Source organism: Mchenga conophoros, linkage group LG18, assembly GCF_057382185.1.
Source record: "Mchenga conophoros isolate Kocher_MC1m ecotype Shallow Benthic linkage group LG18, M_conophoros_male_GT1.1, whole genome shotgun sequence".
Lineage (NCBI taxonomy): Eukaryota > Metazoa > Chordata > Actinopteri > Cichliformes > Cichlidae > Mchenga > Mchenga conophoros.
The window spans coordinates 21912399-21926456 of record NC_140543.1 but is presented as its reverse complement, the minus strand read 5'-3'; the positions used below and the strand labels follow the sequence as shown (position 1 = coordinate 21926456).

The following is a 14058-nucleotide window of genomic DNA, read 5'->3' as shown; positions in this document are numbered from 1 at the left end:
AGTAACAGCTGCTGCACTGACCGTAAAGCTCTGCTCAAAGGGTGAAACCAATGAATGTGGGGTCACAAAGACGGGAAGATCAGAAGCTGCATTACTGCTAACTCAATCTTTCCTTACAATAAACACAGCATCCCATAACATTAATAACTTTTTTATTTATAGACCTTAATTTTTGTTTTGTTTTTTTTACAAAAATACAAATACTTTTCTCTATACAAATAAATATTACAAGAATAAACATTACATAATATATATAGCACGTATGTGCTTTACAAGAGGCTCAACCTTTGTAAAAGACAATATGAATAACTTATCATTTTTGTTCGGGTTCATACGTTAGACAAGGCGTCTACAACCACATACAAAAGCTTGTGGTGTGACCGGTGGTCAGTAAGTGGGTTGATACATTCATGTTTTTCGTTTAGAGTCAGGAAACAGCAGAGGCAAGAAGTAAAGTCTGTGCGCGCTTTCAACGCATCTGTCTGTTAAAAGCTTCTCAGTTGACTTGGAGAGGCTTTCTGCCATCATCTCTCCTTTTTAGCGTTGGCAGCAGTTACGACTTGAGAGCCTCCAGTGCCAAAGCGATGATCCTCGGCACGCTGCGGTAGAAAGAATCGTTTTCTAGGCCCACAAGACTGTAGAAGGTCAAAGGTCGTCCTCCAACTACAGCTCTGACCCGCGCTTGGTAAAGTCCTCGGTCATTCTTGGAGCCCAGATCAACTAACACCTGAAGAAAGGAGAGAGCTCATTAAAAGGCTGTTTCAAAAAGAATATTGCATGCATCTTACTGGGACTTACCTCCTGGAAGTTCATGTGGAGATTCTTGCTCGGGATGTTTAACACCCAGCTGTAAGAGTCTCTGACTTGGCTGACTTTCTGTGAAGACTCTCTCACTCCAGGACAAACTACAGGGGGGAAACAAACACACTTGAGCACATGCATTTTGGAATATATGTAATGAAACTTGTCTGAATAAAGATGTGGCACACACTTTTCATGTTGGCGCCGGTCGTTTGCCTCCTGTGAACAAGGCTCCTGTATTTTCTGTGAAGAATTAAAGGCTTGACAGCAGCCTGTCTGAGGTCAGCGGTCTCTGTGGGCGCGCTCTCAGTGACTGGCTGGAGAACAGTTGTTGACTCTGTGCTGTCTCCATTCTCAGAAAATGTCAAATCCTCTGACGCGCCTCTCCGTTTTTCATTAGCAGTAGCTTCTTCACTAAATGAGCTTTCACTCTGCGATCCTGCTTCTGTGGCAATCCTACTTTGTGCCTTTAAATTCTTAACATCATTTATGAACGCTGTCAGAAGTGACCAAGGCTTCTGTGATACCCAGGAAGACGAGGGTGGGTGGGTGTGGTCCGGCGCTCCAGTGGATGGAGTAAAGACAGACGGAGACTCCTCCTGAAGGTAGACTGTGTCCAAGTGCAGGATGGGAGGAGCAGCTCTGGAGTCCAGTTTGGAACGCAGAGCTGAGATGATGGATTGATATTCTCCCTCGAGCTGCTGCAGAAAGGAGTCCTGTGTCTGGAGACATTAAAAATAGATTTTGATGTTCAGATTAAGCTGAAATTAAAACATACGGAAACAAAGTGAAGCCGTAGCTGAAAGAAACTCACATTAACCCTCTCTAGGTTTGATTTTCATTGTTTTATCTTACTGGGATTTGTTTTGTGCTGTAATTAACCACAGTTTACTTTGTACACATGCAGTTATTCATTAAATTAAACACATATACAATTCAAATTGTCGTCTGTGTAAGATAAACCATGCATCACTTTATTCTTGAGCATTAAACAGCGCACCTGCAAGAAAAGGTTGTCCTCCTGCTTCCTGATTTTGGAGGAGATATCTGTGTCAGGGTTTTGTTCATCCACATCATCGGCCATGCTTCTCAGGTATTTCTCCCAGTCATCCACCAACGCCCCGACGTCTGTGAATAAGGCTGGGGGAACTGGAGAAGGGCCTTCCTCTGCTGGCACCACAGCACCACCTAGCTGTTCTGCAAGTAATAAAACACCTGTTACAGCAGCAAGCAGCAAAACATGACAGGCATCCTCTGTCAGTCATGTACCTTCAATCTGTTTAAGACTGTGGCTCAGGCCTAGGTCCCGCCTCTCTCTGGTGTGAGTGAAAGCTGTGCTGTAGATATGCTCCACAAGCTGAGGCAGAGTCTGGGTGAAGAAAGTCAAGTCCACTTTGTCCCTGATGTAGTCCTCGGCCCTCTGGAGCAAGTCCAGCAGGGTCTGCAAGAATGAGTGCAACTCTAGATGATGGAGAGAGAATGAAAGATCAGAAAACTCAGCGCAAACAGTATATCAGGTATTTGTTGTACATTCATGAAGCCAGGCGTTTCAAATAAAAGTACTCACGGCATTTCTTGAAGCGGGTGAGGCATTTGTCCTCGGCCAGTCGGCTGCAAGCGCTGGCAGACTGACCAGAAGGACAGGTCAGTTTATAGAAGCGACACAGAGAGCTGAACTCTGACCTCTGTTCTTCTTCAGTCATTTCAGTTGTCTTTAGAAGCTCTGGACATGTAGGCTCACGGCTCCCAAATGACTCTAAAAAGAAGAAGTAGAAGTGATGATTTCATGATGAAGTGCAGTATGTCAGTATTACGGAGTAGCCACTGATAATACTTTTCAAATTACTCAGATGAGTTTACTTTTACGGTAAAGCGAGGTTATGTCAGATTACTTTATATTGATATAAATACACAACTTACTTTGTATCTCTGCCTGAATCCAGTCAGAGAAGGCAGACACCCGCGTATAAACGCCGGGCTTGCCTTTCTCTCCACAGCCGTCTCCCCAGGATGTGATGCCATGGAGCTGAAATCGACCAGATATTCGGTCCTGGTAGATCAGGGGGCCGCCAGAATCTCCCTGCAGGTGATAGTTTATGGTTTGCAATGAATTAAAGTGGTGCCACTTCAGTAACTGATAAAGATAATTCAAAAAGAAAACCCAGAAATTCTAATGTGCCCACCTGACAAGAGTCTATGCCTCCAGAAAGATAACCAGCACAAAGCATAGTGTTGGTGACCAGTTCTTTGCCAAGAGCACTCTTACAGGTGCTTTGAGGCAGCAGGGGCACCTTGGCCTCCATCACCACATCAGCAGATGGGCCATCTGTGGACAAAAATACACCATTATTGATTTGGTAGGATACAAAAATAAGTTGAGGCTAGCATGACACAGTGTGTCTATAGGATACTGAACTCACCTTCATAGAGGGAGCCCCAGCCTGCCACCAGACACGGGCTGCCAGTGGGGGGCTCCATACCAGAAGGAAGACACACTGGGGTGACGTGTTGAGACAGGACCACTGGAGAAGTCAGCTCCACCAGTGCTATATCATTGTTAAATGTCTTTGGGTTGAACTGCAGAGACGTGACAGACCTGTTATTGCCCCTGATCAATAAATCGGTGATTAATTAAAATACTAAAAGCTATGATCCCGCACGTTGGATTTTTACCTTCGGATGGGGGATGACGCGATTCACTTTGAGAACCTGTTCATCAGGGTCAGTCTTGGTGATGTCGAACTCACCTACGACAGCTGTCCAGTAGCTCTCGCTACGGCTGCTGCAGAGGTCAAAAGACAGTTTTAACAAATGCTAAATGCTGTGAATTTGACTACTATCTCATCTGTCTTTGCAAAGAAAATAGTCACACATGCACACTAACCCAGCAAAACAATGTGCGGCAGTGACCACCCAGGAGCTGTCCACCAGAACCCCTCCACACATCAAGGCACCATCCAGCTGCAGGTTAACCAGCCAGGGCCAGCTGCCTGGAGGTGCAGGAGAGCCGCCCACAATCCTGGAGCGAGGCTGCGTAACATTTTGCACTGTGGCTGACCTCTGACCGCACACTGCTGCTGGGACAGAGAACAGGCATCGCTGGTGAAAAACGATGCAAAGCAATTAAATCTAATGCCTCTGCGTGTGTAAAAAGATGTCTCCGCTCACCCTGTGCGTGCGTCTGCATAGCCGGTTCCAGGTTCTGCATTGTGTTGAGCAGGCTGCACTGGAGGACGCGAGCGCTGCAGCTCTCCCCCATGACCCTGATGCAGCTCTCCGTGTCCGCCTCACCAGGTGGGCAGCGATGCTGATAGTACGCACAGGCCTGACTCAGAGCCCAGCTCCTCTCCGCCTCACCTTGAAGCTTCTGGGCCTTACTGATGACCTCACAGCTAGGCTCTGATAGAGCATTGGAAGAAGACGCTGTTGACAAGAAGGGGACATCTAAGACACACCAAGATATAGCGGTGGTGGAGCGGTGACTCGATGTGACTAAAAGGTGATCAGGATTGAACAGGCAAGTAAGCATGATGTTGCACTCACAGCAGGACCCTGACAGCTGTCCGCAGTTCTGAAACAGACAGGGAACACAACCCCGGCAGCTGGCTTCAGCCCGGCTTCTCTCAGACGTTGCACGCTCAAGAGTGGATAGAGCACTGGCCATGGCTGCTTCCAGCACAACAGTGCCCCGATCAGACAGAGCTGCAGGAAGGACAGGAAGAAAAAGAAAAGAAGAGAAAGGAAAGGTGCAAGAAAAGAGAAGAAAATACAGATGAGCAACATAAATCAGCCAAGCCGATGTGCAATGACATACGCTGATATTTGCCTCCAAGGTCCAGAACTGCACTGGGATGAATTCCAAACTCAATCAGTTCTACTGTGAGATTTTATTTCCTGAACACATATGCAGAGACTTGTTTGCATTATTATCAATAAAATGACCCAATTTTTGTTTTGAGGAGAAGTTTGTGGCAGTGATTTTAAAAAGAAGGACATCTAGGTCATCATAAGGAAGACAGTCATTTGCTGTGGGAACACAGTGTATGTAAGCATTAACATGAATTGGTGCAGCTTTCTGGTATGTGTGTGAGTAGCCCCCTTTTTTCTCATGCTGCTCTTTGAGCTCATTGGCAGCATTTTGGGGAAGCTAGCTCACGCTCAGCGCCCTGGTGAGTCTTCTACAGACACACTTCAATCGGGCCGCCGACCCTGCTGCCCCCCTCTGTGCCGCAAAACATCACAGGATACGCCAGTAACAACAACAATACTGATTGAAGATTTAATTAGAAGGCCAAGGCTGAGCGGGCAGAGGCTGGTGGGCAGGGACAGGCCCTAAGGGCACAGGCTGGCAGCCCCGGGACCGTTGGGACCCATAGTCCCTTGTTCCAATCACACTGCCATCACCAGTCACTTGCATGAAGGCTCTGCTGTACTCAGCACCTCAACCAGAGAAGGCCAGAGGCCCCTCAACACTGTGCTCTACTGTAGGATTTAAAGGTCACACAGCACTAATAAAATTAATTTAAACAACTGTTTGCTGCTTCAAACAGGTCCTGAAGAGTAGTGCTGAAATTGGTCAGTACTCATTATTTACATTTGTGCTCTTTACAATGTGTTGTTTTCAAGCATTGAAGTTAAAAATCCATGAAAGCAAAACTTTAGATTTTTTTATTAGATGTGTACATGTGCCAAACTGAAGGTGAATCTCACTCAGACTAGCAATATCCCCAGATGTTTCTTCTTGTGTTTGACTCACTGAGAGGTATTAATGCTTTAAGCATTACTATTTGTTTTCTGCAAGAGACACATTTGCTACTGAAGACATCTGACATAAGCTCTCCTAAATATAGTCACAGATAGCTACAGCTGTGACCACTCAACACAAACTGCCATCAATGAGAAATGATGGGTCAGTTTTACCTTTAAGAGCACTCTGGGGCATCCTGTAGACCTCTCTTCCTGTTGGGGCTCCCAGCAAGCAGTCCAGCCCCATAAGCAGCAGTGACACCAGCAGCGGCATGCTGTCAGAGCATCAGACCTCCACTCCACAGTGGCAAGAAGCAGGCAGGCAAGAGACACACAGAACGACTGAAGAGGATGCAGATGAGCTGGAGATGAGTCTGCAGTGTTTCCAGGTCCTTGTTGTCTGGCAGCTCTATGCATTCACTAACTGTCTCCCTCCTCCTGACTCTCTGGGCTCTTTCCCAAACTGTGGTGCAGGGCATCTGTCTGTAAGTTTACTTAGAGGAACAATAGATGCCTGGAGTAGTCCCTGGTATATATAGAGCCCTCAGGGGACCACAAGCAAGAGGGAGGGGGTAGAGGATAGGAAAGAGAGGGAGAGGGAGGGAGAAATGCTCCCATGGCCAATACACAAACAGATGAATTCATTAAGACTGTGACAGCAAATCGGGCGCAACTTGCCAAGGCTGGACATTACAAAGAGGCTTGGTTCTATGAAAGAAGACCGAGTGAGGGAGCGAGAGAGATACAGAGGAGGGGGGGAAGAAGAGCGATTGGCTGGGCTTTGAGGAAGGGGGTGTTGTCTGAATTAATGCGATAGAAAGAGGGAGAAAGTTATACAGTTAAGGATAGTAAATGATGCAGAGTATAAGCATCTAAACCAAAGAGTCATAGTATTGCAGGAGGAAGCAGGAAACAGAGGGAGGCTGAGTGTGAGAGAGCAGGAGCGAGGGAGAGGGAAGTGTCTGCCATTGCCCATGCCCCTCAAAGAGGGCATTGTCCCAGGCGTCCCTCTGAGGATGGCCACATCAAAGCCGTCCTCCGGGCATCACTTGGATGCCGCCTCCATTGATCACTTACAGTCTTTTATCCCCCCCATTAAAATATTGTCAGTTCACATCACTTTTGTCTTTCTCTGCTGAACTTTGCTTTTGTTACATAAAGATACAGTAAAAGACTGCTCAGGAACATGATGTATTTTTTAAAGAAAAAGAGAAATCCTTGATTAAGACCACAACTTGAATTATGTTGTAGATTATGGTGATATTCTCACCCGCCAAAACAATAGGGGCACGTTAAAAGTCAGAACAATTTCCTACTACATAGACATGTTACATTATAAACTTTTTTAAAATGAATATTTATAGGTTTTTGAGAAAATGCCACACAGGGCAAGCAATAAGATTTTGTGAAATGTAAGGGATAAAACTACGGAAGAGGATTAGGGCCACTGGAAAAAAATCTGAGAAAAAAGTCAGAATTCTGACTTTAATCTCAGAATTCAGGAAAAGAAAAAAAAAAAGAAGACGTGCCCACTTTTTTTCCCCTAATCCTCTTCAGTATAAAACTGTTATGTAAAAATATTAGATGAATAAATCAACAGGACTATGCCCCCTATTAAAAAAAACAAGGTTAATGCAGCATAAAGGCAGTGGTTAAGTGACGTCATTAGTTGCAGTTGTACAGTGTAGACTCAGGAGCATAAACAATAAATGCTAAGTGTCGCTAAGTGATATCTAAAGATGAGAACAATCATTTTAAGGCTATTCCAGCTGTTAAAATCTGGAAAAAACAGCTATACTGTTTCATCTGATGTAGGCATAGTCCCAAATCCCTGTAGTGGAGCTAACATGCTCACTAATTTAATCTATTTTTAAGCTGGATCTGTTCTACTTTTAACTTACACTTTATGTTTAGAAATAAATAATCAGCTTACCATTTATCAGTTGTGGTTAGAAAACTGCTTCAACCATTTATCCATAACTACTGGCTTGAGTTAAACCATTTGTCTACTAATTGTTGTTACTACGCTAATCAATTTAACAGCTAGCTGTTAAGCTAGTTTAAGCACTTGTAGCAGTTTCCATCCCATCAACAATTTCAACTGATTGCCACACTTTAAGTGGGCTGTTTCAGCTGTTTCTATAACTTCTTTTGACCATTACCGATCATTTTAAATCAGATATGTATTTATTTTCGTGGTCAGTGTTTTCTTTTTGTCATTTATTTATTTATTAACCATTTAGCTCAAATCTGTTAAGGTCCACTGATTGAGCTAATTTCTCACCCAACTCCAGCTACTGCACATGTACCACCTGAGTTGCCTGCTTTAACTTCTGGTTGTGAATGAGGCTTTTCCAGCCTTAGGTGCCACCAGTGACTATACAGCTGACTACCCAGCCATTAGGCCAGAGTACTTAAGGCCACAGAGAGGCGAGTTCCAGTACTAGAGCGCCTTTGTGTTGCAGCTTGTGAGCTGTGTGTGTGTTTTGGCAAGGAGGGTGTTTTGGCAATTTTCAACTGTTTTGACTTACTCTTTTGATCAGCTTCTAGGTTTTGTTGGGCTTTTCTTCTTTTGATCGTGATAGCAGCTTTTGTTTGATTACTTAGTAAGAAAAATGTATTTAATTGGCTAATTTACCCTCATGTCTCCTTTTTCAAACTGAACAAGTTGTGTTGCTTTCCCCCCATTACCTTAGCTTCCTGGGGTATAACAACCAACTTTAGTAGTTTTTAAGAGTGATTATATTGAATAAAAACAAAATTCAACATGTTCTGACAACATGGAGCCACAGTCTAGATGGACGGACAAAGTGGTCTCTGCTGACAAACCCAAAGGAGGAGTACAAATTGGAGTCAACTCTGAGCCAACTAACCGGCTGAACGATAAAAAGAGCGGCTGCCCAATCTAGCAGAGCATTATCAAAGAGGGCCGTCCACTGCTGCCACAACCCAGCCCTGACAGTTCACACTGACAGCATTATATACTATGTGTTAGTGTGTGACTGTGTGTTTATGTTTCAAAGCTTCTGCTTACGTAAGTTCAAACACTGGAAAACCGCAAACAGTCAAATATGAAAACACGAGACTTTAAAAACCACTCTGAGTTAAACAAACTGCGCTAATTGCACTTCTTCTTTTTCAAGCTTTGCTTAGACATTTGTTAATGTGCATATGTTTTGTGGTACTCATTGTGCTCCAGCCCCCTGTATGCACTCGTGCGGCATGATGAGATCAGAGAGCAGGTTCGGGAGGAGCAGAGCGGGACTGAACAAACGGGCGGCACTCTTTCATCCCTTCCCCATTTGCTGTTGATGTCCTTTGATTAATTTGCCTTTTGATGAATCTTCCTTCATCTATCTACCAAACATGGAGCGCTCTCTTTTTTCCCCCTGCCAACTTCTACATCTGTGATGTTCTGTTCTCCAACGGTTCCTTTGACACATTTCAGGATCTTCAGTTCAAGGCAAAGGTTTTGTCATTCTGCTTGTTGTTATTGGGATCTATGAGTGTGAAAGAAGAAAGAAAGAAAGAAGCTTTGCAGGACTCTGTGTAGTCATGTGAGAAACTAAGCACACCCCAGCTTCATGAGCAACTTGAAGCAATCATTCACTGTGTATCTATCAGTCTCTCACATGGTTGTGTAGAAATTTTTCCCACTGTGCCTTTCAGTGTTGCTTCTTTTCATTGAGCTTTACAGACATTCACCTATGTACAGATCTCCAGTATTTCAATCAGGCTGAGGCCTGATTTGCTGCTGTGCATGGGATCATTGTCCTTTGTATTTTAATTTGGGCCAACCTTTAGCTCTCAGACAGAACGCCTCACATTTGACTCTAGAATCTTTTAGTTTAACACTGTAAAGTGCTGTGGCTGCAAAATAAGCCCAAATCAACATCCCTCCACTACTGTGCTTGACAGCTGATGTGATTTGTGCTGGTACGCAGTATTTGATTTCTTTTCCAAATGTGGCACTGTGCACCATGACCAAACATCTTCACTTTGATCTCATCTATCCATAAGACATTTTTTTTTCTCTTTAGGAGGCTTTCTGCTGACAATCCTTCCAAACAAGCTTGTTCAGTCTTTTTCTAACTGCTGTCATGAACTTTAACATTTAACGTGCTAACTGAGGCATGTAGAGTCTGAGATACGGCTCATGTTTTGCAGTTTCTCTGAACACTGCATGGGTGAATATGCTGAGATGTCCACTCCTGGAAAAACTGGCGACTCTCTTGAATGTTTTCCATTTGTGAATACTATTTCTCACTATAGAATTATGGCCTTCGGATGGCTTGGAAATGGCCTTATAACCCTTCCTATTTAAGATCAATAATGAAGTATTTCCTACTCAGTGTTGTGTTAGCACACACTTGAATATTTTAGACCAGCAAACTGCCTCTGCTTTTATAGAGGTGGTCACCTAAGCTGATGAACAGTGAATCAAGAGCATTTGACTAGCAGCTCTGGGCTTTAATTAAATTAATTAAATTAAATTAAAACTGCAGCACTCAACCAGACAGTGGATGGAAATTTCACTTTTCTGTGACGCAATAAAGACAGGATTTAAACAGTATTTTTAAAACTGCTTTTTATTATTATCACATAACAAACAAAATTAAGATCAGATTGTGGTCTAGTGAATAAATGACTACTTTAAGATTGTTAGCTTCCCCAGGTTTCAGGACAGATCAGTGTAGCTGGTATAGTTTTAGGACCTGCTGGCATTTAAGGTTATTCAGTGGTCTACATCTGTCTCAGGCCTTCAGTGAAGCACTGACTAAAATATATTTCTCTGCAATCGATATTAAAAGCACCACACTCCTCAGGAGAGTAATGTTTTATTGAGGAAATATGAGAGGTCTGTTAGAAGCAGCAAGGAATATACTAGCTTCTCTGCAGAAATTCACATGGATGCACATCATCTGCTGAACAGTTCACAAATGATTTACTGAGGGGTTCACAGGCTTTTCTGTGGTTGGCTGCTTGAGCAGGTTACATTGAGAAAACGCACAATGCACAGTACAGCACAAACTCACACTACAATGCGACATTAACAACAATCGTGTTGAAAAACTCCCAGGTATTGTGTTCAGTTATGAAACCATTCCCCCCCCCCATTGTCTCGGGCCGAAAACAATTGAAATCTAGGTCAGTGGGGTACGCAAGGGAGAAGAGGTTCCCAACATTTCAGCACAGACAGACACTTGAACCTCATGACAATAGTCAAGCAGAAGCAGCTCGTCTGCACAGGCCTGTCATTGTTAGACATGTTGTTAATTAGATCTATTATGACCTCAACAATCACATTAACTGCCATTAAGTTCACATTAACCACCAACTGTTCGATAATGAAATCTCCAATTTACGTAAATGGAGTGAGAATGATGACATGGCTGATTAAGTTTATGTGGAAACATAGCTCAGATCATCTTTCCTGATAATAATTCAACCACGCACCCATGATCTTCTCATAAAATATTGCATTTTTAGGGAAATAGATGGAGTTGTTAAAAGAGTGGCACGGAGATATAAAACTGTGCTTAGCTATGGTTTGAAATTGGATACTCTGAATCTGTATCTTTGACCTTGGAGCCACATGTGAGGGGTGAAAAGCTTTTTCTTTCAGTCACCCTTTGCTAAATGCTTTGAAACTACTTAGCATCTTCTGGTTCATGTACCTGCAGGGAACGGGCAGTCTGTCTCTAAAATGTGTATTTCTCTGTGCTGCGTGCTTTGGGCTCCTGATCACTGAAATAAGGCCACACTTTGTTGCATCAAAAACGAAAAAAGACTAGCAGCCAGCTGAAAAAGGAGACAGGCTGCAAGAAGAGAATCCACAAGCAGCAGCTTTGTAAAGACTGACATCTAGTGTCACAGCAGTGAAACCTCCTGTTTTAATAGCTCTGCAGTTCAGTCTGGTAGAGTATTTACCCTCTGCTAAGATCCAGTTCAATTTATAATCTTCAGTTTTTATATAACAGAAACCGAAAAAACAAAACTACTTATATAAGATCGTGTTAGATATTTAAAGCCTGTAAGTGACTGTGTTCCTTAGACTATATTGATAAAAATAATAAAGTAAGAAACTGCTTTTGCTTTGAATTGTTAATACAAAGTTACTTAACTGGCCAATGTCATTATTCTTATTTTAAGCTTCTTCAAAGAAATCCATCTTTACTTCTACAGCTAACTAGCTTAAGCTGTTAGCTTGTATGCTTTCCTCCAGCTTCGGCATCTTTGGACTCTGCAAAGCTTTCAGCTTCTTCTGATCCAACACTTTAGGCTGGATTAATTTCTGTTGTTTTAGATCTGCTGTATTAATAAAATGGAGTTAGCCTGACAGTTAATATGAATCAGTTATTATATGCAGACATTTAATACTTCACGTTTTTCCATTTCAATAAAATAATTCTTTTCAGTTTAGGTGTACTCAATATATTATTTGAATGGCTGAATATAGTCTATATAGCGGTCAGCTAAAGGAGCAACTAGAATCATCGCAGCTAAGTAGCTAAGCTAGCCTAGCTAATAAGCTAGCTAGCTGTAGAAACATCATAGGGATTTTTTAATTACTGTTTGGTTGCTCAAGTGTGATCATTTATTTAAAATGCAACATATTAATAACATTTTTACATTTACATTTTCACACAATTTCAGTTATACTGGATTTAAAGGCACAGGGAAGAAAGGTTAGCCAGATCACCCCATGCTCTCTCCCTATACCTGCCTTTGTGTTTCTGTTGTACAATTCACAAGCAAAAAAAAGAGTTTTAGCAATGTACTCGTATTCATCATAAATAAATCCAAATATGGCATTTTAATATGTGCTTATTGGATGCACCATTTAATTAATTTAATGATAAAGAATGATGCAATATAAAAAACAGACAGTATTGTACAGTGTCTCATGTCTTCCCATGAACATCAAAAACAAACAGAGTGCTCTTCAGGTGAACTATCAGGAGATGGTACTCTACTATGCTGACCTTACCTGCTTCCTTTCTCTTTGTATGTATCTGCTTTTCTGTCTCATACACACACACACACACACACACACACACACACACACACACCTGTACCACATTGAACTGCCAAAAAGTAGTGGATAAAACTAAGCAAATAAACAAATAATCAATAAAACGAATACAGTTACTTGTCTTGCAAAATGTTCTATCTATATATCTGCTTACATATATGACATTAAGTTTAGCAGTGACAGAAATGTTTTCATTTTTTAAGTTTCTTTAATCAGCATTTTTTTTGTGACGCTCTGCCAGGCCTTTTCTGCAGCTGTTTTTTGCTGCTTGTTAGTGAGTCTCTCTGCTTACAGTTTCGCAAACAGTAAAAGACGTCCAAGCTTTAAGATTGTTACATTTCTTTGCTTAAAGAAGCCCCTGGTTCAGTTTGTCACTATCCCCCTGTGTTGTGTGGCGCCACACTATCACTTTTGCAGCAGTTGACTGAATCTGATCAGCGATTAATGCCCTAAATTTAGTTTCATGAATATTAGAATTTGCATCATTAGTGAACATTAGTGACCCAGTTCCATTTGCAGTCATTCTTTCCCTCTGCACACTCTTCCCATTATTTTTAGTTAAAGTTCATCCATTTTCACCTGGCAGTTTAATCAGGCCTTTCTGTTCTTGAGTTACAGGTTTGCATCCTGAACTAAAACCTCTTTACATTCATGAAGGCGCCTCTCATACTTATATAACAATGAGCTTAATTTGCATAGCTAGAGTTTCTGTCAAATTCAAAACTCCAGAACTTTTACTGCTTTCACTGTCTAACTAGATATGAACCCAACTGTGATGCTCTTTTAACACATTTTTAATACTTTTTAAAATTCTGTAAAATTTATATTTCAAACCATGGTCTCAGATGACAGATTGAATTAATTTTTTAATTCTTTGCAGTGTTAGACCCACTGAAATGTAGACTGGAGGACAAAAACCTGTTCCTTCCTTGGTGTCACCTCCCCATGCCTACTGCTGCTTCTGACTGACCTGTTGGGAGAGGCAGAACACATCACCCCCCCCCCCCCCCCCCCCCCCCTTTCTCTCCCTAGCCAAACCATTAGCCATGAATTATGGTGCTGCTACCATCACGGCCAATTGTCTGGATGAAAAGCAGGCTCTGCCTCACTTACCGATCTGAGCTTTTGCCTCAACATCAGGTTCCCGATCATAGTTTCCGATCATCCCCTTGGCTCAAGTCAAAGCAGGTAAGCAAATGACATTTCACATAACAGGAAATGTGGGTTCGTGTGGAGATGCATGCTGGTGATTGATAGCAGCAGTGAGACCTGTTGTTAATCTGAAAGAGTCATTTTAATGCGTTGCCAGGCAATGAAAACACATTTGTACAGACTTTATGTAGCTACAGTAGATGCATGAACGGGCCAAATAATCAGTTGTACATGAAGATGTTTTTATCAGCTATTAGCTTTGTACCATATTTGTTGTTCATTAATGAATATGCATTTGTGACAGTGCTTTGTGACTTGACTTT

General features: G+C 42.4%; 1 protein-coding gene across 1 annotated transcript; it reads right to left on the bottom strand.

The window, feature by feature from the left end:
- Window positions 1-166: 166 nt before the first annotated feature.
- On the bottom strand, window positions 167-6036 carry prss56 (serine protease 56). The gene is made up of 14 exons (XM_085253997.1): window positions 5722-6036; window positions 4345-4503; window positions 3970-4224; window positions 3686-3875; window positions 3475-3583; window positions 3222-3378; window positions 2985-3127; window positions 2722-2881; window positions 2369-2557; window positions 2071-2262; window positions 1802-1998; window positions 992-1523; window positions 799-905; window positions 167-727 (listed from the first exon to the last, which is right to left on the bottom strand). The coding sequence occupies exons 1-14, from the start codon at window positions 5819-5821 to the stop codon at window positions 554-556; spliced, it is 2664 nt and encodes an 887-aa protein (XP_085110123.1). The 5' UTR covers window positions 5822-6036; the 3' UTR covers window positions 167-553.
- Window positions 6037-14058: the final 8022 nt, after the last annotated feature.

Coding starts and splice junctions, on each gene's coding strand:
- prss56 (XM_085253997.1), bottom strand. CDS start 5,821: ATGCCGCTGCTGGTGTCACTGCTGCTTATGGGGCTGGACTGCTTGCTG. Junction 2,558..2,721: donor GATTCAGGCAGAGATACAAA/GTAAGTTGTGTA, acceptor TCTTCTTTTTAG/AGTCATTTGGGAGCCGTGAG. Junction 1,999..2,070: donor CAGTCTTAAACAGATTGAAG/GTACATGACTGA, acceptor TATTACTTGCAG/AACAGCTAGGTGGTGCTGTG.